At 45.5% G+C, this 24,937-nt stretch overlaps 1 protein-coding gene across 1 annotated transcript in view; it reads right to left on the reverse strand.

Moving 5' to 3' along the window:
• Window positions 1-24,937, reverse strand: part of CEP95 (centrosomal protein 95) — a 410,650-nt gene that overhangs the window by 198,707 nt on the left and 187,006 nt on the right. The window contains exon 10 of the mRNA XM_069199921.1: window positions 20,192-20,286. Within this exon, the coding sequence (XP_069056022.1) occupies window positions 20,192-20,286 (95 nt within the window). The remainder of the gene's footprint in view (window positions 1-20,191; window positions 20,287-24,937) is intronic.

The following is a 24,937-nucleotide window of genomic DNA, read 5'->3' on the forward strand; positions in this document are numbered from 1 at the left end:
TGTGGCAGCTTTACATATGACTGTGGTATGTTTCCTAAAAATGCCATAGATGTACCTTTTTTTCCTAGCGGAATGTGCTTTATGAATGATCAAAATGTGTATTTTTCCCTTGATTTAACATGTTTGTATGCATTTAACAATACATCTTGCTAATCCTTGTTTAGAGATAGGATAACCTTTATGTGGTTGTTGAAAACCAACGAAAAGCTGCTTTGTTTTTCTGATTTTTTTTGTTCTATCCACATAGTACATAAGAGCTATTTTAAGGTCAAGAGTGTGAAGGGCTCTTTCTGCAACTGAGTCTGGCTGTGGGAAGAAGACTGGCAATGCCACTGTTTGGTTTATGTGAAAAGGTGATACCACCTTTGGCAGAAATTTTGGAATGGTTCTTAGTACAACTTTATGTTTGTGTACTTGGAAAAACGGTTCTGCAAAAGTGAATGCTTGTATTTCACTAACTCTTCTTAATTAAGTAATAGCTACTTGGAAAGCAACTTTCCAGGTTAAGAATTGAATCTCACAAGAATGCATGGGTTCAAAAGATGGGCCCATTAATCTGGTGAGTACAATAATGAGATTCCAAACAGGAACAGGTGGTGTTCTGGGTGGAATAATACGTTTAAGTCCTTCCATGAAGGCTTTTATAACTGGGACTCTAAAGAGTGAGGTATGTTGTACAGTCTGCAAATATGCTGATATGGCAGTAAGATGAATTTCAATGGATGAGAAAGCTAAATTTGATTTCTGTAAATTAAGTAGGTAGCATACAATATCTTGTATTGATGCTGTAAGTGGGTCACTATTTTTAGATTGACAGTAATTGTAAGGAAATGCCTCCTTGGCATGGTTACCCCCCCCTGACTTTTTGCCTTTGCTGATGCCAAGTTATGATTTGAAAGTGTGCTGAGGCCTGCTAACCAGGCCCCAGCACCAGTGTTCTTTCCCTAACCTGTACTTTTGTTTCTACATTTGGCACACCCTGGCATCCAGGTAAGTCCCTTGTAACTGGTACCCCTGGTACCAAGGGCCCTGATGCCAGGGAAGGTCTCTAAGGGCTGCAGCATGTCTTATGCCACCCTGGAGACCCCTCACTCAGCACAGAAACACTGCTTGCCAGATTGTGTGTGCTGGTGGGGATAAAACGACTAAGTCGACATGGCACTCCCCTCAGGGTGCCATGCCAACCTCACACTGCCTATGGCATAGATAAGTCACCCCTCTAGTAGGCCTTACAGCCCTAAGGCAGGGTGCACTATACCATAGGTGAGGGCATAAGTGCATGAGCACTATGCCCCTACAGTGTCTAAGCAAAACCTTAGACATTGTAGGTGCAGGGTAGCCATAAGAGTATATGGTCTGGGAGTCTGTCATGCACGAACTCCACAGCACCATAATGGCTACACTGAAATCTGTGAAGTTTGGTATCAAACTTCTCAGCACAATAAATGCACACTGATGCCAGTGTACATTTTATTGTGAAATACACCCCAGAGGGCATCTTAGAGATGCCCCCTGAAACCATACCGATTACCAGTGTGGGCTGACTAGTTTTAGCAGCCTGCCACACACCAGACATGTTGCTGGCCACATGGGGAGAGTGCCTTTGTCCCTCTGTGGCTAGTAACAAAGCCTGTACTGGGTGGAGGTGCTTCTCACTTCCCCCTGCAGAAACTGTAACACCTGGCGGTGAGCCTCAAAGGCTCACACCCTTTGTTACAGCACCCCAGCTAGTGGAGTTGCCTGCCCCCTCCGGCCACGGCCCCACTTTTGGCGGCAAGGCCGGAGGAGATAATGAGAAAAACAAGGAGGAGTCACTGGCCAGTCAGGACAGCCCCTAAGGTGTCCTGAGCGGAGGTGACTCTGACTTTTAGAAATCCCAATAGGATTAGGGATGTGCCCCCCTCCCCTCAGGGAGGAGGCACAAAGAGGGTGTAGCCACCCTCAGGGCTAGTAGACATTGGCTACTAACCCCCCAGACCTAAACACACCCCTAAATCGAGTATTTAGGGGCTCCCAGAACACAGCAAGAGAGATTCCTGCAACCTAAGACGAAGAAGGACTGCTGAGCTGAAAAACCTGCAGAGAAGACAGATAACACCAACTGCTTTGGCCCCAGCTCTACCGGCCTGTCTCCCCACTTCAAAAGAACTGCTCCAGCGACGCGTTCCACAGGGTCCAGCGACCTCTGAAGCCTCAGAGGACTACCCTGCATCTAAAAGGACCAAGAACTCCTGAGGACAGCAGCCCTGCTCCAAGAATGAAGTCTTTTTGCAACAAAGAAACAACTTTGAAAGAACACACGTTTCCTGCCGGAAGCGTGAGACTTTGCACTCTGCACCCGACGCCCCCGGCTCGACTTGTGGAGAACCAAAGCCACAGGGAGGACTCCCCGGCGACTGCGAGCCCGTGAGTAGCCAGAGTTGGCCCCCCTGAGCCCCCACAGCGACGCCTGCATAGAGAATCCCGAGGCTCCCCTGACAGCGACTGCTTGCTTCAAAGACTCGACGCCTGGTAAGGACACTGCACCCGCAGCCCCCAGGACCTGAAGGATCCGACCTCCAGTGCAGGAGCGACCCCCAGGTGGCCCTCTCCCTTGCCTAGGTGGTGGCTACCCCGAGGAGCACCCCACCCTTGCCTGCATCGCTGAAGAGACCCCTTGGTCTCCCATTGAACTCTATTGCAAACCCGACGCCTGTTTGCACACTGCACCTGGCCGCTCCCATGCCGCTGAGGATGTACTTTTTGTGCTGACTTGTGTCCCCCCCCAGTGCCCTACAAAACCCCCCCTGGTCTGCCCTCTGAAGTCGCGGGTACCTACATGCTGGCAGACTGGAACCGGGGCACCCCCTTCTCCATTGAAGCCTATGTGTTTTGGGCACCACTTTGACCTCTGCACCTGACCGGCCCTGAGCTGCTGGTGTGGTAACTTTGGGGTTGCCCTGAACCCCCAACAGTGGGCTACCTTGGACCCAACTTTGAACCCTGTAGGTGGTTTACTTACCTGCAAAACTAACAAACACTTACCTCCCCCAGGAACTGTTGAAAATTGCAGTGTCCAGTTTTAAAATAGCTTATTGCCATTTGTGTGAAAACTGTATATGCTATTTTGCTAATTCAAAGTTCCTAAGTGAAATACCTTTCATTTAAAGTATTGTTTGTAAATCTTGAACCTGTGGTTCTTAAAATAAACCAAGAAAATATATTTTTCTATATAAAAAACCTATTGGCCTGGAATTGTCTGAGTGTGTGTTCCTCATTTATTGCCTGTATGTTTACAACAAATGCTTAACACTACCCTCTGATAAGCCTACTGCTCGACCACACTACCACAAAATAGAGCATTAGAATTATCTCTTTTTGCCACTATCTTACCTCTAAAGGGGAACCCTTGGACTCTGTGCATGCTATTTCTTACTTTGTAATAGTACATACAGAGCCAACTTCCTACAGTAATAAACACATATTTTCCATTTGTTAGCATAGCATTGCCTAGTTGTAGGCTTGCATGCTTGTTTGTTTGAGAACTTCCATGCATTCTAATGGAAGTTGTAGGTATCAAAATTCTATAACTTCAGGAGCCAAATCGCTAAGTTGAGAGCACTGGGATTTGGATGTCTGATTTCTCCTTTGTTTTGTGTTAACAAATCCAGTCTGTTTGGAAGTTCGTAGTGAGGTACTACTGACTGGTCTAGGTGTGTTTTGTACCAATGTTGTCATGCCCATGTTGGGGCTATGAGTATCATGGTAAGAGAAGTCTGATGCAGTTTGTTGACCAGAAATGGAAGTAGTGGGAGAGGAGGAAAAGCATAAGCAAATATCCATGACCAGTTGATCCATAGAGAATTGCCCTTGGACAGAGGGTGTGTGCGCCTGGATGCGAAGCTGGCATTTTGCATTTTCGCTTGTTGCGAATAGGTCCATTTCTGGTGTCCCCCACTTTTGAAATCATGGTGAAGTACCTGGCAGTGAATTTCCCATTCAAGTATCTGTTGATGTGTTCTGCTTAGGAGATCCGCTAGCTGATTGTGTATTCCTGGGATGCATTCTGCTAGTATATGAATTTGATTGTGAATTGCCCATTTCCATATTGTTTGGGCTAGAAGGGACAGTTGAGATGAATGTGTCCTGCCTTGTTTCTTTAGGTAATAGATGGTCGTCTTATTGTCTGTTTTTATCAAGACAGTCTTGTGTTTAAGAAGCGGCTGAAATGCTTTTAGGGCAAAGAACACAGCTAATAATTCTAAATGGTTTATGTGATAATGTAGCTGTTTTGAATCCAGTTCCCCTTGAAAGGTAAGGTCATTGAGATGAGCTCCCCAACCTGTCATTGATGCATCTGTTATTGTGGTCTGAGGCACAGGGTCTTGAAATGACCGCCCCTTCATTAAATTGCTGAGACGCCACCATTGAAGGGACTTGTGCATTTGGCGGTCTAACAACACTAGATCTTGCAATTGACCCTGTGCTTGAGACCATTGCTGTGAGAGGCACTGTTGTACTGTCCTCATGTTTAGTCTTGCATGCAGTACTATTGCTATGCAGGATGCCATCATTCCCAATAGTTTCCTGATAAATGTTACAGTGTGTTGTTGATTTGGCTGCGTTTGTGGTATGAGATTTTGAAAAGTTTGAATCCTTTGTGTATTTGGATAGGATAAGGCTTTTTGCGTATTAAGAATAGCACCTAGGTAAGGCTGCACCTGTGCTGGTTGAAGATGGGATTTTTGTTAGTTGAGAGTGAACCCTAGTGTAAGTAGGGTCTCTATTGTGTATGGAGTGTGTTTTTGACATTGTATAAAATTGCTTGATTTTATTAGCGAATCGTCTAGATATGGAAAGACATGAATGTGTGGTCTTCTTAGGTAGGCTGCTACTACCGTTAGACATTTTGTGAATTTTGGAGCTGTTATGCCGAATGGTAGAACTTTGAATTGATAATGGTTTCCTGCTATAACAAACCTTAGGTATTTTCTGTCAGCTGGATGGATGGGTATATGGCAATATGCATCTTTGAGGTCTAATGCAGTCATAGAAACTTTTTTTTTTATTTGTAGTAGTGGAATGACATCCTGCAGAGTTACCATGTAAAAGTGTTCTGATAGGATATATAGATTTAGTGATCTGAGATTTAGGATGGGCCTGAGAGTGTCATCCTTTTTTGGGACTGAGGAAGTATAGTGATTATACTCCTGTTCCTTGTTGAGAATGTGGGACCAATTCTATTGCCTGTTTTAGAAGTAGCGATTGTACTTCTTGTTGTAACAGAATATTGTGTTCTGGGGACAGTTTGTGATAACGCAGAGGAACGTTTGGGGGGACAGAAATCAATTCTAGGCAATAGCCATTGCGGATAATTGACAATACCCATTGATCTGTGGTGATATTCTGCCACTGGGAGTGGAATTGCTGTAGTCTGCCCCCAAAAGGAGATGTGTGGGGTTGAGGGATGGTAAATAAGTCACTGTTTAGATGGGGTAGTGGCTTGTTTTGAAGTCTTGAACTTGCCTCTGGTTCTAAAGTATTGGCCTCTATAAGACCCTCTAAATCCCCTCTCTGGTACTTCTGTTGCCCTTGTTTTGCCTGGGAGTTAGAAGCCTCTGTGAATGGTGGCTTGAATCCTCCTCTGAATTGTTGTCTGCGAAAGAAGCCTCTATTGGGTGTTGTGTATAAGGCTCCCATTGCTTTGGCAGTGTCCGAGTCTTTTCTCAGCTTTTCTATGGCTGTGTCGACTTCAGGGTCAAATGGGTGCTTTTTATTAAAAGGCATATTCAGCACTGCCTGCTGTATTTCTGGTTAGAAACCAGAGGAACATAGCCATGCGTGTCTGCGTATAGTGATGGCAGTATTCATGCTTCTAGCTGCTGTATCTGCAGCATCAAGGGCAGACTGTATTTGATAGTTGCTTATGGCCTGACCCTCCTCCACAATCTGTTGTGCCCTTTTTTGGTGTTCCTTTGGGAGGTGTTGTAGGAGTTCCTGCATCTCGTCCCAGTGGGCTCTATCATACCTTGCTAGCAAGGCTTGCGAGTTTGCAATTTACCATTGGTTGGCAGCCTGTGTTGCTACCCTCTTGCCAGCAGCATCGAATTTTCTACTCTCCATGTCAAGGGGAGGAGCATCCCCTGACGACTGGCTATTAGCCCTCTTTCTAGCAGCACTCACTACCACTGAGTCTGGAGGAACTTGGTGGGTAATATAATCAGGGTCTGTAGGAGCAGGTTTATATTTTTTTTTATCAATGCATGGTGTTATAACCCTAGCTTTGACTGTCTCACTGAATATTTGTTCTGCATGTTTAATCATGCCAGGTAGCATTGGAAGGCATTGATATTGTGAGTGCCAGGAGGATAATGTGTTAGAGAAAATTCTCTTCTAGGGATTCAGTGTGCATAAGCACCCCATGGTACGCTGCTGTCCTGGGAATAACCTGCATGTATGCAGTAGTGTCTTCTGGTGGAGAAGGCTTAGAAGGGTATAAGTCTGGGTCATTGTCAAGATTAGGATCTGGATCGTAGAAATCCTAAGGATCAACCGTATCACCATGAGAATATTGTGAATGAGTTGGTGAAGGCAAAGGTGGTGGGCTAGTGGGTGGTCGCTAAAAAGAAAGTTGTTGTGAATGAGGGGGAGAAGTATGGATAGGTAATGCCTTCTTCTGTTTATAAATCTTTGCTGGTGGTGGAGCAGTGTCTAAATGTTCTTGAAAGGCCAACTTTCTCTTGGTTTGTACAGGAGATGCAGTAATTATTCTGCCAGTCTCTTTGTGGATGTGGATTCTTGATTTTCTTTTATCCATGACCTCAAGGATAGGTTGGATCTCACTGTCCTCAGAAACATGATCAGAAGGTCTAGAAGACTGTTCATCCAGTGATTTTGAGCTCTGTTTAATATGGCTCGGAAGTCCTTGCTGTTCTGGATAAGAAGACTTTTTTTGCTCCGAAGATGGTCGTTTTTTCGGGCCTGAAAATGCAGCTAGTTGTTTTGGCTCTGAAGCAGGGCATCGAGGCTTCGACTTCGAGGAGGGAGGATGATTGCTCGAGTCAGAAGGTAAACTTTTGAAGGACTTACTCGACTCAGATACCAACAGAGGAGTGGCCTTTTTCTACACCGAAACCGAAGGTCGGTCGATGAGTCTTTTTTCGGGTCGAACCATGGCTCTCTGGCAGTAGAGTACCCAAGGCCTCCGAGGACTCTTTATAAGTGGGCGTAGGGGCAGATGTACTCAGGCCTATCACTGCTGGACAGCACATATCTTCTTCAGATTCTTCTTCGGAGTCGGTGTCTCTGATGAAAACCGTCGGCTGTGCCTGTTCTTCCTCCATTGTGTTCCAATCTCCTGGCTCTCCGATCACGCAGGGTCTTCTTGGATCGAAACGATTAACAGGCCTTGCAATCTTCTTCTTTGTGATCAGGAGAAAGGCACAGATTACATACAAGGTGTTGGTCTGTGTATGGAAATTTCGGGTGGCATCGGGGACAAAATCGAAATGGAGTCCGATCCATCAGGCTTCGAGAAGGTAGACCCGAACAGGCCAGAGTCGGATGCACGCGTCCAGAAGGGCAAAATTTTGTTTGACGGTACTATTGGTTCGAGGCTAGGTAGAAACGTGATCGAAACAATACCGACAATTAAGGGAGTTTTCGATTCAAAATCTTGGAGTGAGAGGAAACACGTCCGAACCTGACAGCGGAAAGAAAACAATTAACAATGGAGTCGATGCCCATGCCCAGTATGACCGAGAGGAGGAGTCGCTCGAACCCTGTGACTACGGAAAAGACTTCTTCGAAGAAAAAGAAAAACAACTTGTAACACTAGATGGCGGAGTAATGCGTAGCATGTATCTGCAGCTAACATGCCATCGAACACATATGGAAAATGTCACTTGTTCGTGGCATGAGACGCTGCAGATTCACATGCTGTGCATTATCCTGCCATCTAGTGTTGGGCTCGGAGTGTTACAAGTTGTTTTTCTTCGAAGAAGTCTTTTCGAGTCACAAGACTGAGGGACTCCTCCCTTTCGGCTCCATTGCGCATGGGCGTCGACTCCATCTTAGACTGTTTTCACCGCAGAGGGTGAGGTAGGAGTTGTGAATATACTAAATATGCCCATGCAATGAAGTGGTATGTATGTACATAATGTGTATTAAAATAATATTTATTTACAAATTTACAATTTTCATCCAACTCACAACGGCCACAGGAGGTGGGAGGGCGCATGTGAATCTGCAGCATCTCATGCCACGAACAGATGTACACTGGGTAAGTGACATTTTCCGTTCGGTGGCATGTGTAGCTGCAGATATACATGCTGTGCATAGACTAATAAGCAGTAATCTCCCCAAAAAGCGGTGGCTTAGCCTGTAGGAGTTGAAGTTGTCTGAAATAATGTTCTTAATACAGCCTGTCCTACTGTGGCTTGTTGTGTTGTTAACACATCTACACAGTAATGCTTCGTGAATGTATGAGGCATAGACCAGGTGGCTGCCTTACAAATTTCTGTCATAGGTATATTCCCCAGAAAAGCCATTGTGGCACCTTTTTTCCTAGTGGAATGCGCTCTTGGTGTAATAGGTAGATCTCTTTTTGCTTTAATATAGCAAGTTTTAATACATTTAACTATCCATCTAGCAATGCCTTGTTTGGATATAGGATTACCTGCATGAGGTTTTTGGAAGGCTACGAACAATTGTTTTGTTTTACAAAATTGTTTTGTTCTATCAATGTAATACATTAGTGCCCTTTTTATGTCTAATGTATGTAAGGCTCTTTCGGCTACTGAGTCTGGTTGTGGAAAGAAGACTGGGAGTTCCACTGTTTGGTTTAGGTGGAATGGCGATATGAGCTTCGGTAGGAATTTGGGATTTGTACTGAGAACCACTTTATGTTTATGTATTTGTATAAAGGGTTCCTGTATAGTAAATGCTTGTATCTCACTTACTCTTCTAAGTGATGTGATAGCTATTAGAAAGGCTACTTTTCAAGTTAAATATTGCATCTCACAAGAGTGCATGGGTTCGAATGGTGGTCCCATGAGTCATGTTAATACAATATTAAGGTTCCACTAAGGTACTGGTGGTGTTCTCGGGGGTATGATTCTTTTTAATCCCTCCATAAATGCTTCGATGACTGGGATTCTAAAAAGCGATGTTGAATGTGTAATCTGCAGGTAGGCAGATATTGCTGTGAGATGTATTTTAAGAGAAGAGAATGCTAGCTTAGACTTTTGTAAGTGTAATAAGTAGCTTACAATGTCCTTTGCGGAAGCATGTAGTGGTTGAATTTGATTAGTGTGGCAGTAATAAACAAATCTTTTCCATTTGTTTGCGTAACAATGTCTTGTAGTAGGTTTTCTAGCTTGTTTAATGACCTCCATACATTCTTGTGTAAGGTCTAAGTGTCCAAATTTTAAGACTTCAGGAGCCAGATTGCTAGATTGAGCGATGCTGGATTTGGGTGTCTGATCTGTTGTTTGTGTTGAGTTAACAGATCTGGCCTGTTTGGTAATTTGATGTGAGGTACTACAAATAGGTCCAGCAGTGTTGTGTACCACGGTTGGCAAGCCCATGTTGCTGCTATGAGTATTAGTTTGAGTCTGTTTTGATTTAGTTTGTTTACCAGAAAAAGGAATGAGTGGGAGAGGGGGAAAACCGTAAGCAAATATCCCTGACCAACTGATCCATAGCGCATTGCCCTTGGATTCAGGGTGTGGGTACAAGGACGCGAATGTTTGGCATTTTGCGTTTTCTTTTGTTGCGAATAGGTCTATTTTTAGTGTTCCCCAGCGTAGGTAATCCTGTAGGATCTGGGGATGAATTTCCCATTCGTGTGTTTGCTGGTGATCTCGACTGAGCTGGTCGGCCAACTGGTTCTGAATGCCTGGGATATATTGTGCTATTAGGCGAATGTGATTGTGAATTGCCCAATGCCAAATTTTTTGGGCTAGGAGACACAGTTGTGACGAGTGTGTCCCTCCTTGTTTGTTGAGATAATACATTGTTGTCATGTTGTCGGTTTTGACAAGAATGTGTTTGTGGGCTATTAGTGGTTGAAATGCTTTTAATGCTAGAAACACTGCCAACAGTTCTAAATGATTTATGTGGAGTTGTTGTTGATTGTCCCTGTATGCTGTGCTTGTTGAGGTGTGCTCCCCACCCAATCATGGAAGCATCTGTTGTAAGTGTGGTTTGAGGCACAGGGTTTTGAAATGGCCGCCCTTTGTTTAAATTGGTGGAATTCCACCACTGAAGTGATACGCGTGTTTGGCGGTCTATCAACCTTAGATCTTGAAGTTGACCGTGTGCCTGTGACCATTGTTTTGTAAGGCACTGTTGTAAGGGCCGCATGTTTAATCTTGCATTTGGGACAATGGCGATGCATGATGCCATCATGCCCAATAGTTTTATTACAAATTTGACTGTGTACTGTTGGTGTGACTGAATTTGTGCCGATACATTGTGGAATGCTTGTACCGTTTGTGGACTTGAGCTTGAAAGTGCTGTTTGCGTATTTAGTGTGGCTCCTAAATACTGCTGAATTTGTGCAGGTTGCAAGTGGGATTTTTGGTAGCTTATAGAGAACCCTAGAGTGTGTAGGGTTTGTATTACATAATGTGTATGGCTTTGATACTGTGTATGACTGTTGGACTTTATTAGCCAATCGTCGAGATATGGAAATACATGGATGTGTTGTCTTCTTAGGTAGGCTGCAACTGCCGCAAGGCATTTTGTAAATACTCTGGGAGCTGTTGTTATCCTGAAGGATAACACTTTGAACTGGTAATGTTTTCCCCGTATTAAAAACCTGAGATATTTTCTGTGTGCTGGATGGATGGGTATGTGAAAATACGCATCCTTGAGGTCTAATGTTGCCATGAAATCTTGTTGTTGTAGCAGTGGGACTAAATCCTGTAGTGTTACCATGCGAGAAAGTGTTCTGATAGGATATAAAGATTGAGAGTTCTGAGATCTAGTATTGGTATTAAGGTTCCATCTTTTTTGGGGAATAAAGAAGTACAGGGAGTAAACCCCTATTTCTATCTGATCTTGTGGTACAAGCTCTATGGCTTGTTTCAGTAATAGTGACTGTACTTCTTGCAACATGGAGATGTGTTGGGAGGAGAGTTTGTGTGGTTTTGGAGGTATATCTGGGGGTATTTGTGCCAATTCTATGCAGTAACCACTGCGGATAATAGACAATACCCAGTTGTCTTTTGTAATGGGTAACCAATTTTTGTGGAACGTTTGCAGTCTTCCTCCCACAGGTTAAGTGTGATGAGGGAGGAGGTGGAGAGGGTCACAGTTTTGGCTGTGAGGCTTGTTTTGCTGGCTGATATTTTCCCCTACCTCTGGGGAATTGGCCTTTATAAGTTCCTCTAAACCCACCACGTTGGTATTGAGGCTGGTAAGATGATTTGGATTGTGGGTTGGATGCCTCAGTTGTTTGTGCTCTAAAACCACCCCTATATTGAGGTTTCAGAAATTAACCTCTGTATTGCATAGTATACAGAGCACCCATGGCTTTAGCGGTGTCCGAGTCTTTCTTCATCTTTTCAATGGCCCATCAACTTCAGGGCCAAAAAGCGGTTTCTCATTGAATGGCATATTAAGGACAGCCTGCTGGATTTCAGGCTTAAACCCTGACGACCGAAGCCATGCATGTCTCTGAATTGTAACAGCAGTACTGATTGTCCTAGCTGCTGTGTCTGCTGAGTCTAGGGCTGATCTAATCTGGTTGTTAGTAATAGCCTGCCCTTCCTCGACTATTTGCTGTGCCCTCTTTTGTTGGTCTTTGGGGAGATGTTGGATGATATCTTTCATCTCGTCCCAGTGTGCCCTATCATACCTAGCCAGTAGTGCTTGGGAGTTGGCTATTCTCCATTAATTAGCTGCTTGCGATGCTACTCTTTTTGTCAGCAGCACTGAATTTCTTGCTCTCCTTGTCCCGTGTTGGTGCCTCACCAGATGACTGAGAGTTGGCCCTTTTCCTTGCTGCATTCACAACTACAGAATCAGGAGGCAGTTGTTGAGTAATGAATGCCGAGTCAGAGAGAGGAGGTTTATATTTTTTCTCCACTCTGAGAGGGATGATCCTGGCCTTGACTGGCTCTTGAAATATTCGATGTGCGTGCTTTAACATGCCTGGAAGAAATTGGAAGGGACTGGTAAGTAGTGTGAGTGGAGGATAATGTATTAAAGATAAAATCATCCTCAAAAGGCTTGGTGTGCATGGCGACATTGTGGTATGATGCTGCCCTACCTAGCCAGAACTTGAGTGCATCCAGTGCTATCTTCTGGTGGTGATGGTTTGGAAAGATAGCAGTCTGGGCAGTTATCCGAAATGGGATCTGGATCATAGAGATCCCATGGAACGACATTGTCCTGTTGTGAGTCTACAGAATGTACAGGAGACTGTGCAGGTGTAGGCGTAGTAGGTGGAGAGACAAGCAGGTGAGGAGAATGAGGAGGAGACTGATGAGGTGAAAATTGTGGAGGTGGAGAATTTCGCTTAGGCCTTGGCACTTTAGCTGGTGGCTGATCAGTGTCCAATTGTCCTTGAAAGGCTACCTTCCTCTTAGTCTTCAGAGGAGGTGCAGTTATAATCTTGCCAGTGTCTTTATAAATATGAATTCTGGCCTGCCTTTCATCGATGTCCCCATTTGTGTAAGTTCCTCCGAAAACCCATGGCTTTAAGTTGTTTCGAAAGTCCATGCTCCTCTGTGTAACTGGGTCTTTTCGGCTCCTAAGCCTGTTTTCTCGGGATCGAAAGGCCAGGAGTGGATGTTGGCCTCAGCTCCGAAAGCGATTTTCGAGGCTTCGACTCAACTGGGTCGGTGTTTGCCTGTTTCGGAGCCAGTGCTTCGGCTCGAGTCCGAAGGCTTCGGTGGCGTGGCCTTTCTCGGTGCCGAAGTTGTTGCTAGGTCACCGGAGGTCTTTTTTCGGGTTGAGCCATGGCCTTCTGGCAGTGGCGTTCCCGAGGCCTTATGTTTGGCCTTGGATTGGACAGGCGCAGGCGTACTCACGTGCTGTCCTGCCGTGACCAGTATGTCCTCCTCGGACTCCTGCTCGGAATCAGACCCTCGGACGGAGACTACGGTGTGCATAATCTCCTCCTCCTCCACATCGAGACGTTTGGTGCTTCTCGACACCAATTCGAACCTTCGCGCTCTTCTGTCTCGTAGAGTCTTCTTCGAGCGGAAGGATCTGCAGGCCTCACAAGTATCCTCTCTGAAGATAGACAGAGATTACAGACAAGATGTTGGTCTGTATATGGGAACTTGGCGTGGCACTGAGGACAGAAGCAAAATGGGGTCCGGTCCATGAGGCTTCCACGCGGTCGGCCCGACCAGGCCCGAGTTGGGCACGGGTGCCCCGAAGAGTGAGTAAAGAAGTTGGATCCGACGGTTGATATGCGATCGAAACAATACTGACGAATTAGAGAGTTTTTAGAAAACGTTTCAGACGCGAACTACTGGAGCGAAAAGAAACACGTCCGAACCAGATTGTGGAAAGAAAACAATCTAACATGGAGTCGATGCACATGCGCAATGGAGCCAAAGAGGAGGAGTCACTCGATCCTGTGACTCGAAAAGACTTCTTTGAAGAAAAACAACTTGTAACACTCCAAGCCCAACACTAGATGGCAGGACTATGCATAGCATGTGTATCTGCAGCTACACATGCCATCGAACATATATGTGTGTACATCTGTTCGTGGCATGTAGTGCTAGAGATTCACATGCTATGCATAGCTCTTCGGACACCTAGTGTTGGGCTCGGAGTGTTACACGTTGTTTTTCCTTCAAAGAAGTATTTTTGGGGTCACGGGATCGAGTAACTCCTCCTCTTGGTTACAGTGCACAAGGGCATCGACTACATTGTTAGATTGTTTTCTTTCCACTGTGGGTTTCGGACGGGTTTCCTCCCGCTCTGAGATTTCGAATCGGAAAACCTTAGAAAACCTGTTTAATTGTCTGTATTTTTTTTTTTATCACGTTTCCATCTAGCATCGAACCATTAGTGCTGTCGGAATCTAACTTTCGCCCTTCGGGGCACATGCGCCCGACTCAGGCCTATTTGGGCCTACCGCGTGGAAGCCTGATGGATCGGACTACATTTCGATTCTGCCCTCGTGCCACGCAAAGTACCCATATACAGACCAACATCTGGTTTGTAATTTGTGCCTTTCTCCTGACCATCGAGAAGAAAATTGTGAGGCCTGCTGATCGTTTCGATCGAAGAAGACTTTAAGAGATCGTAGCGTCCGAAGATTGGAAATGGCGTCCAAAAGCACAGAACATCGACACCACAGAAGAAGAGCAGGCGCAGACAGCAGTCTCCATTCGAGATGCGGGGGATGTGCAGAAAGTCACTGTTTGGTTGAGGTGGGGGAAACGCTTGTGGTGGTGGTTTTACCTCTAAAGTGGTTTCTTTTGTAAGAGCCTATGAAAGAACGTCTGGTGTAAAATTGTTTTCCTCGTTTCTCTTGGGATGTTGACGGCTCTAAGGTTGATGGTTTTAAACCACCTCTGACCTGGGGCCTACAAATAGTTCCCCAAATAGGGGTAATGTAAAGGGCACCCAAAGCCTTAGCTGTATCAGAGTCTTTCTTTAGTTTCTCTATGGGGGTATCAACTTCTGGCCAAATAAGTGTTGCTTTTCAAAAGGCATATTGAGTACTGCCTGTTGTATTTCAGGTTTGTACCCTGAAGTTTTTAACCATGCGGGTCTTCTAATAATCACACTGTGTTGATACCCCTTGCTGCTGTGTCTGCTGCATCTAAGGCAGATCTAATTTGATTATTAGAGATAGCCTGGCCATCAGTAAGTATCTGCTGTGCTCTTTTCTGGTGTTCTGTTGGAAAGTATTGTAAGAACTCCTCTGTAAGGAAATGCCTCCTTGGCATGGTTACCCCCTGACTTTTTGCCTTTGCTGATGCCAAGTTATGATTTGAAAGTGTGCTGAGGCCTGCTAACCAGGCCCCAGCACCAGTGTTCTTTCCCTAAACTGTACCTCTCAATTGGCACACCCTGGTATCCAGGTAAGTCCCTTGTAACTGGTACCAAGGGCCAGATGCCAGGGAATGTCTCTAAGGGCTGCAGCATGTCTTATGCCAGCCTGGGGACCCCTCACTCAGCACATGCACACTGCTTGCCAGCTTGTGTGTGCTGGTGAGGAGTAAATGACTAAGTCGACATGGCACTCCCCTCAGAGTGCCATGCCAACCTCACACTGCCTGTGGCATAGGTATGTCACCCCTCTAGCAGGCCTTACAGCCCTAAGGCAGGGTGCACTATACCACAGGTGAGGGCATAGGTGCATGAGCACTATGCCCCTACAGTGTCTAAGCAAAACCTTAGACATTGTAAGTGCAGGGTAGCCATAAGAGTATATGGTCTCGGAGTCTGTCAAACACGAACTCCACAGCACCATAATGGCTACATTGAAAACTGTGAAGTTTGGTATCAAACTTCTCAGCACAATAAATGTACACTGATGCCAGTGTACATTTTATTGTGAAATACAGCCAGAGGGCATCTCAGAGATGCCCCCTGAAAACATACCCGACTTCCAGTGTGGGCTGACTAGTTTTTGCCAGCCTGACACACACCAGAAATGTTGCTGGCCACATGGGGAGAGTGCCTTTGTCACTCTGTGGCCAGTAACAAAGCCTGTACTGGGTGGAGGTGCTTCACACCTCCCACTGCAGGAACTGTAACACCTTGCGGTAAGCTTCAAAGGCTCACCCCTTTGTTACAGCGCCACAGGGCATCCCAGCTAGTGGAGATGCCCGCCCCTCCAGCCACTGCCCCCACTTTTGGCGGCAAGGCTGGAGGAGATAATCAGAAAAACAAGGAGGAGTCACTGGCCAGTCAGGACAACCCCTAAGGTGTTCTGAGCGGATGTGACTGACTTTTAGAAATCCTCCATCTTGCAGATGGAGGATTCCCCCAATAGGATTAGTGATGTGACCCCCCCCTCCCAACCGGGAGGAGGCACAAAGAGGGTGTAGCCACCCTCAGGGCTAGTAGCCATTGGCTACTATCCTCCCAGACCTAAACACACCCCTAAATTGAGTATTTAGGGGCCCCCAGAACCAAGGAAGATAGATTCCTGCAACCTGAAGACTTAGAAGGACTGCTGACCTGAAGCCCTGCAGAGAAGACTGAGACACCAACTGCTTTGGCCCCAGCCCTACCGGCCTGTCTCCCCACTTCAAGAAAAACTGCAACAGCGACGCAATCCCCAGGGTCCAGCAACTTCTGAAGCCTCAGAGGACTACCCTGTATCTAAAAGGACCAAGAAACTCCTGAGGACAGCGGCCCTGTTCCACAAAACTGCAACTTTGCAACAAAAAAGCAACTTTTAAAGACCACACGTTTCCCCGCCGGAAGCGTGAGACTTTCCACTCTGCACCCGACGCCCCTGGCTCGACCGGCGGAAAACTAACTCTACAGGGAGAACTCCCAGGCGACTGTGAGCCCATGAGTAGCCAGAGTTGACCCCCCTGAGCCCCACAGCGACGCCTGCAGAGGGAATCCAGAGGCTCCCCTTGACCGCGACTGCCTGCTTCAAGGAACCCAACGCCTGGAAAACACACTGCCCCCGCAGCCCCCAGGACCTGAAGGAACCGAACTCCAGTGCAGGAGTGACCCCCAGGTGGCCCTCTTCCTAGTCAAGGTGGTGGCTACCCCGAGGAATTTGTTTAAGAGACCCCCGGGTCCCCCCATTGAATCCTATTGAAAACCCGATGCCTGTTTGCACTCTGCACCCGGTTGCCCCTGTGCCGCTGAGGGTGTACTTTCTGTGCCTGCTTGTGTCCCCCCACGGTGACCTACAAAACTCCCCTGGTCTGCCCTCCAAAGTCGCGGGTACTTACCTGCTGGCAGACTGGAACCAGGGCACCCCTATTTCCATTGAAGCCTATGTGTTTTGGACACCACTTGGACCTCTGCACCTGACCGGCCCTGAGCTGCTGGTGTGGTAACTTTGGGGTTGCCTTGAACCGCCAACGGTGGGCTACCTTGGACCCAACTTTGAACCCTGTAAGTGCTTTACTTACCTGTGAACCTAACAGGAACTGTTGATTTTTGTACTGTGTCCACTTTTAAAATAGCTTATTGCCAGTTTTGCCAAAACTGTACATGCTATTGTGATGATTCAAAGTTCCTAAGATACCTGAGTGAAATACCTTTCATTTAAAGTATTGATTGTAAATCTTGAACCTGTGGTTCTTAAAATAAACTAAGAAAATATATTTTTCTATATAAAAACCTATTTGCCTGGAATTGTCTTTGAGTGTGTGTTCCTCATTTATTGCCTGTGTGTGTACAACAAATGCTTAACACTACCCTCTGATAAGCCTACTGCTCGACCACACCACCACAAAATAGAGCATTAGAATTATCTCTTTTTGCCACTATCTTACCTCTAAGGGGAATCCTTGGACTCTGTGCACACTATTTCTTACTTTGAAATAGTATATACTGTGTGCATCTTGTAATAAATCCAACACTGGCATCAGTGTGGGTTTAATATTCTGAGAAGTTTGATACCAAACTTCCCAGTATTCAGTGCAGCCATTATGGAGCTGTGGAGTTCCGTTTTGACAAACTCCCAGACCAAATATTTAATATGGCCACACTGTACTTACAATGTCTAAGAACAGACTTAGACACTGTAGGGGCATATTGCTCATGCAGCTATGCCCTCACCTGTGGTATAGTGCACCCTGCCTAGTGGTTGGAAGGCCTGCTAGAGGGGTAACTTACCTATGCCACAGGCAGTATTTTGTGGGCATGGCATCCTGAGGGGGATGCCATGTCGACTTTGCCTTTTTCTCCCGACCAACACATACAATCTACAAGGGCAGGGTGCATGTGTTAGGTGAGGGGTCCCTTAGGGTGGCACAACATATGCTGCAGCCCTTAGGGACCTTCCCTGGTCACAGGGCCGTTGGTACCACTGGTACCTTTTACAAGGGACATATCTGTGTGCCAGGGGTGTGCAAAGTGCGGAAACAATGGTACATTTTAAGTGAAAGAACACTGGTGCTGGGGCCTGGTTAGCAGGGTCCCAGCACACTTCTCAGTCAACTCAGCATCAATAGTAGGCAAAGAGTGGGGGGTAACTACAACAGGGAGCCATTTTCCTACAGTATGCAACTGCACTTTGTGATATGCAGCTGCCTTAGCTATGACCCAATTGTAGGCAGTGGTGGCCTAGCCGGGTATGAATCAGGATCATTGGAAGGTATGTGATCTGAATCAAATCCCATAGATCTTCGTTGTAATGAGTATCACCTAACTCATCCCTAAGTGTAGAGATAGGGGATTGTGGCGAAAATTGTGAAGTGAAGGTGGTGGTGGAGTATCTGGTGGTGGAGAAGCAGTAAGTAAAGGAGAATGTGGCGGTGAAGGCTGTTGTAGTAGTGCCTTTGGTTTCTGATTATGCTTAAATATTTTAGCAGGTGGAGGCGGAGCTCCTAGAGTCTTTTGGAAAGTTAACTTTCTCTTTGTTGTAGGAGGAGAAGCAATAATCCTACCAGTGTCTTTTTGTATCTGGATTTTGTGCTGTTTAGCGTCCATTATTTCTAATATGGGCCTTATTTCCGAAGGCTCCTCAGTTGTTGGAGCATATTTTCCACCCACAGGTTTCAGCTCTAAACGCTTGAGGACTGAATGTTTTAGCCAGGCCGAGAATGTCAGCTCCAAAGTCGATGGCAGTTTTTTCAGCTCCGAGGTGGAAGGCTCAGCTTTTCGACTCATCCCGAAAAAGGTGTGGCACGCCATTTGGTCAGCGGCGAATGCACTTTGATCTTAATTTTCGGTGGCGAACCAGCGGGTTGGTCATCCAGATGTGTTTTTCGGGTCCAACCATGGACGGCAAGCAGTGGTGGGCCACTGACCAGTGCTAATGTATTTTTTGTGTTGTCCTTGGGTGATGGGAAGGGGCTGATGTACTCACGTACTGTGCCGCTGGAAGAGATTGGCTGCTCCCATTCAAATTAGTCTGCGATGGAAACTGCAGCTTGAGCGTGTAGTTATTCGAAAATGTTGGGCGTTTGTTCCGACGACTTGGACGCCATCTCCAACCGACGTGCTCTTCGATCCCTAAGAGTTTTCTTCGAGCGGAAGGATCAACACACTTCACAGCTTTCTTCTCTGTGATACGGAGAAAGACAGAGGTTGCACAATGCAAGTTGATCTGTATATTATCAGTACATGGGAACTTGGCATGACACCGAGGGCAAAAACAAAACTGAGTCTGTTCCATCAGCCTGACATTGTTCGACAACGAGTCGAAGTAGGTCCAAGAAGGGCGTGGTCTCCCAAAAGGGTGGTTAATCAACCCCGACGATTACAATCAGATCGAATATAAGTGAGAAAACGCGATCGAAAACTATACAGATGTTTATAGAAAGAAGAGAGGAGTTCAGATTGTACCAAACCGAGATCTACTGGAGCGAGAGGAAACAAGTCCTAACCCGACTGTGGAAAGAAAACAATCTAACAAAGGACTCAATGCCCATGCACACTATCACAGAGAGGAGAGGTCACTATCTCTTGACTCGTAAAAGCTTATTAGAAGAAAAAACAACTTTTAACACTCTGAGCCCAACACTAGATGGTGGACTTATGCAAAGCATGTTTATCTGCAGCTACACATGCCATCGAACACAGAGAAAAGGCCTGGATCTTGCAGAGCTGTCACACAAGTTTACCTGCCAAATTAACAGTTGCTAAGCATTACTTAGGGTCAATCTTGAGATGCTGTCCCGAACACAACCCATCCCCAAGGAAGTCGAAGTTATACTTGTAACAATTGCATTGGTTATCTTGCTGTATACGGTTATATTGCAAATAAAATGTTAACAAAAAAAGAACATGCATTTATTCATTAGGAGCATTAACCAAAATGGAGTTTCGTCAGCCTGATTACAATAGAGTTGCATACTCCATTTTGGGTAATTGTCAAATGAAGTAGATTTGTTAAGATGGCAACACAGAATTAGAGATGGGTTCCCAGCCAGCGGAAAATTCCAAAGGAAGGTAAAAACTGACAAAGCAATAAAGAGTGAGCAGTCGGCCACACAACTCTAGATGTGTACTGCAGCCTGTTTGCTCTGAAGATTAACTCATTATCCATAAACAATAAGGAACTGTGGATTTTGTGTGGGATTTTGCCTTTTACCTCTGTTCTTACAGCTTCTTCAGTTTGATGGCTTGCATGGTGCTGTTCTTTTTTGCTAGTTCTAGATATCAAAGTCTCAGTACCAATACAGGGACCTAACAACACATAAAAAAAGCAATTAGAGATTTCAAGTCTAGATATGTTTAACAAAAGAACACTTTCCTTTTAATACATGTAAGACATCAGCTTCAAATATAAAAATCACCTACCAACCAAATCTTTGTGGCTTAGATCAGCAGTTCCCAACCTGTGGTCCGCGGACCCCCAGGGGTCTATGACACATTCCCAGGTGGTCCGCAGGCCTGGGACTGCAGGAAGGCACTTCTCCAGCTGCGGCAGAAACATGTGTGTGTTTTTATATTTATTACTTCATTTGTGCAGCGTTTTTAAAAGCACTGCAAAGTTCCTTGTACAACTAGAAGAATTCGGGCAAAAAAAGCACCAAGATAGCTCTACTGAGTAATGTACCTGCTGGAGAGAGATAAAGTTCTGTCTAGTGGTAGTTTTCACTTATCTAAGGTAGTACAGATGGTTATATACCTGCTGCAAAGAAGGAGTATCATGCAAAGAAAAGTATTTTATGAGCATAGCACAGTGGGTTACTACTATTATCACAGAGATTCGTTTGTTACTGTGCAGTTCATTAGTTAAAACCGTAATCTAGCAAAATCAACTATGAACTGCCATCAAAGAGCTGCATACAACTGCACGGCGCAAATTAGAAACTTGATGTCCTCCAGCCTCACCCCTCACCCCCCCCCCCCCCCCCCCCCAAGTCTTAGTATCCTTATACTGCTAAAAAAAAAAAAAAAAAAAAAAAGAAGGTTTGCTTAAGTAGAAATACATTGTTATTATTAAAGTAAACGCTAGCCACTTGGTTATGTTCTGAATCCTGGCTTTGTGTTTCTCCAGACCAAGCACTCCTAGAAAATGCCTACCAGTGTGAATGATGTGAATCCTACGCCATGTAGTCCCCTGTAAAGGGCTCCAACACCCTCCACTGGTATGAGAGGTGCTGTAAAACAAATGAATTACATGTGACAGAGGCAATGGAGATACGAGAGGCCCTTGTGGTTTTACTTCAGGTTTCAATAGAGGAATAGTTCTTGTTAGTAAGAAGGTGGTGTACATGAAACACATTCTAAAAGCATTGAAATATAAGAACTCTGCATTGAGATGGTTACAAACTACGATTGGACGGATAAATGCTGAACCATTTAACCGGTATTTATTTTAGGCCATTTCTGCCCCCTCTCTCCCCCCCGTGAGCGCTGATCTGGCCGGGTGGGGGGGACGGGGGAAGGCAGAAGTCTCTAGACGCCAGGGCCACTTTATTTTTATTTTTTTAGAGGTGGGGAGCGACCCTTTAGGCAAGGGTCGCTCCCCTGGGAGGACAAATTGTATTTAGACCATTTCTACCCCCCTTGGGGGCAGATCAGCCGATTTTTGTTAGGCCAATCTGCCCCCATGGGGGCAGAAACCACTTAGGCACCAGGGATTGGTGTGTGTGTGTGTATGCGTGTGTTTTCTTTAGGGGGGCAGCCCCTTGGGTAAGGGTCGCTCCCCATGGGGGCACATTACTGTTGGCCATATCTGCCCCCCATTGGGGGCAGTTGGCCTATTTTTGGAAGGCCCATCTGCCCCCGGGGGGGGGGGGGGCAGAAAGCCCACCAGAGGCCAGGGACGTTTTTTTTTTTTTTTTCTTTTTTTTTTTTAAATGGAGGGTGGGTGTATGGCCATACCCCCACCCCAAATAAATGGGGCTAAAGTTGTTCAGATGGGGCAATTACACCTGATCCACACCCCATGGGGCAGAAAGTCTACTAGATGCCAGGGAATTAAAAAAAAACAAATAAAAAAAATATTGGGGTGGTGGCTACCAACCAGTATGGTCCTGATTACGCCCCCATCTCAACTGAAGGAGGTAACAGTCTTTCAGCTCTCCTGCACACTTTAAAACATCTTATCCCACAGCAAGCAAGAAGACATTTGATTATTTTGGGTATTAGTTTTACATTTGGGCCATGAGAACTTGGCTTACTCTCAAAATCGTCCCACTTGGAATGGTGATGGCTGCACTTTATGGACTTTGGGACGCTGCCATGTAGAAAAATCCACAAGACCTAGACACATCTGAAAACTAAACATCTGGGTGATTCCAGGGTGGTGTGTTTCACATTCACCCGCACCATTTTTGTACCCACAATCCCCTGCAAACCTCCAACTTTGCTGGAAATCACACATTTTTCCCAACTTTTTGTGATGGAACCTTCCGGAATCTGCAGGAATCCACAAAATTCCTACCACCTAGCATTGTCTCATCTATACCGATAAAAATTCTGCTGCACTTGTCAGCCTAAAAATGATTTTTAGCAAACTGCCGTTTTGGACCCCCTTTGGTTCCCCCTCAATAATCAACATGTTTTTCGCTCTGCCCTTTCACACGCACTTGGCCCACTTACACAAATGAGGTATCATTTTTACCGGGAGACTGAGGGGAACATTGGGTAGTATGAAATGTGTCCCAGTGCGGTGATCCCACACAGAAATGTGGGAAAACTTTATTTTTTAGCTAAATTTGAGGTTTGCTGAGGATTTAGGTAAGAAAACATTGGGGGAGCCACGCAAGTCACACCTCACTGGACTCCCTCAGGTGTCTAGTTTTCAGAAATGTCTGGGTTTGGTATGTTTCCCTAGAAGGCTTCTGAGCCCAGGACCAAAAACGCAGGTGCCCCCCACAAAAACAGGTAGGTTTTGTATTTGATAATTTTGAAGTGTCCAGATAGTGTTTTGGGGCATTTCCTTTCGCGGGCAGTAGGTCCACCCACAAAAGTGAGGTACCATTTTCACCATGAGACTTCGGGGAACACTGGGTGGAAGGAAATTTGTGGCTCTTCTGATTCCAGAACTTTCTGTCACCGAAATGAGAGGAAAAAGTGTTTTTTTGGCCAAAGTTTGAGGTTTGCAAAGGATTCTGGGTAACAGAATCTGGTCAGAGCCCCACAAGTCACCCCATCTTAGATTCCCCTAGGTGACTAGTTTTCAAAACTGCGCAGGTTTGCTAGGTTTCCCTAGGTGCCGGCTGAGCTAGAGGCCAAAATCCACAGCTAGGCACTTTGCAAAAAACAGCTCTGTTTTCTTTGTGGCAATGTGATGAGTCCACGTTGTGTTTTTGGGCGTTTCCTGTTGCGGGCGCTAGGCCTACCCCCACAAGTGAGGTACCATTTTTATCGGCAGACATGGGGGAAACACAGAATAGCAAAACAAATGTTATTGCCCCTTGTCTTTCTCTACATTTGTTCCTTCAAATGTAAGACGGTGTGTAAAAAAGATGTCTATTTGAGAAATGCCCTGTAATTCACGTGCTAGTATGGGCACCCCGGAATTCAGAGATGTGCGAATAACCACTGCTTCTCAACACCTTATCTTGTGGCCATTTTGGAAATACTAAGGTTTTCTTGATACCTATTTTTCATTTTTTATATTTCAGCAAATGAATTGCTGTATACCCGGTATAGAATAAAAACCCATTGCAAGGTGCAGCTCATTTATTGGCTCAGGGTACCTACAAGCCCTATATATCCCAGCAACCAGAAGAGTCCAGCTGACGTAACGGTATATTGCTTTAAAAAATCTGACATTGCAGGAAAAAGTTAGAGAGTAAAACGTGGAGAAAAATTGCTGGTTTTTTCACCTCAATGTCAATATTCTTTTATTTCAGCTGTTATTTTCTGTAGGAAACACTTGCAGGATCTACAGAACTGACCCCTTGCTGAATTCAGACTTTTGTCTACGTTTCAGAAATGTTTAGCTTTCTGGGATCCAGCATTGGTTTCTCATCCATTTCTGTCACTAACTGGAAGAGGCTGAAAGCACAAAAAAATTGTAAAAATGGGGTACGTCCCAGTAAAATGTCAAAATTGTGTTGAAAAATGGGGTTTCTAATTCAAGTATGCCTGTTCCTGAAAGCTGGGAAGATGGTGATTTTACCACTGCAAAGCCTTTGTTGAGGTCATTTTCAGGGGAAAACCCACGAGCCTTCTTCTGCAGCCCTTTTTTCCCATTTTTGTGAAAAAAACGAAATTTGTGCTGTATTTTGGCTAATTTCTTGGTCTCCTTCAGGGGAACCCAAAAAGTCTGGGTACCTCTAGAATCCCTAGGATGTTGGAAAAAAAAGACGCAAATTTGGCGTGGGTATCTTATGTGAACAAAAGGTTACGAGGGCCTAAGCGCGAACTGCCCCAAATAGCCAAAAAAAGTCTCAGCACAGGAGGGGAAAAGGCCTGGCTGTAAAGGGGTTAAGTAAAGCCGTTGACAGGTTCCAGACAGCCACAGCATATCCACACTGTGGCTAATGGGAACGTGATGACTGCGGCAGAAGGAAAAAATGCTTCTGGTGAAAAGCATATGCTTTTGAAAACTCAAAGTTGGGAGGCGAGGTAAAAGGCTTCCCTGAATCTGAAGGGGGTTTTGTCTGCTGTGATGCGCAGCATACACAGCAAACATTTGTCACAGTAAAAAAAAAAAAAAAAGTGAATGCAGACTGTGCAAATTGAGCAGTCTGTTTCACTTTTGATCAAGGCAAGCTTATTAACTCTACCGTCTGAGCACCAATCAAGATGGGAGAGGCAGTGCTTGCTTGATAGGGGACTTCTGCCTCTTTCACTGTCTTTCCTTTGTAAAGCCCTGCTTGGAGCATGCCCTCAGAGGGTGATCCCCAACAGCAATCTACCCCACCAGACATCA

Source organism: Pleurodeles waltl, chromosome 7 (genome assembly GCF_031143425.1).
Source record: "Pleurodeles waltl isolate 20211129_DDA chromosome 7, aPleWal1.hap1.20221129, whole genome shotgun sequence".
NCBI classification, from domain to species: Eukaryota; Metazoa; Chordata; class Amphibia; order Caudata; family Salamandridae; genus Pleurodeles; species Pleurodeles waltl.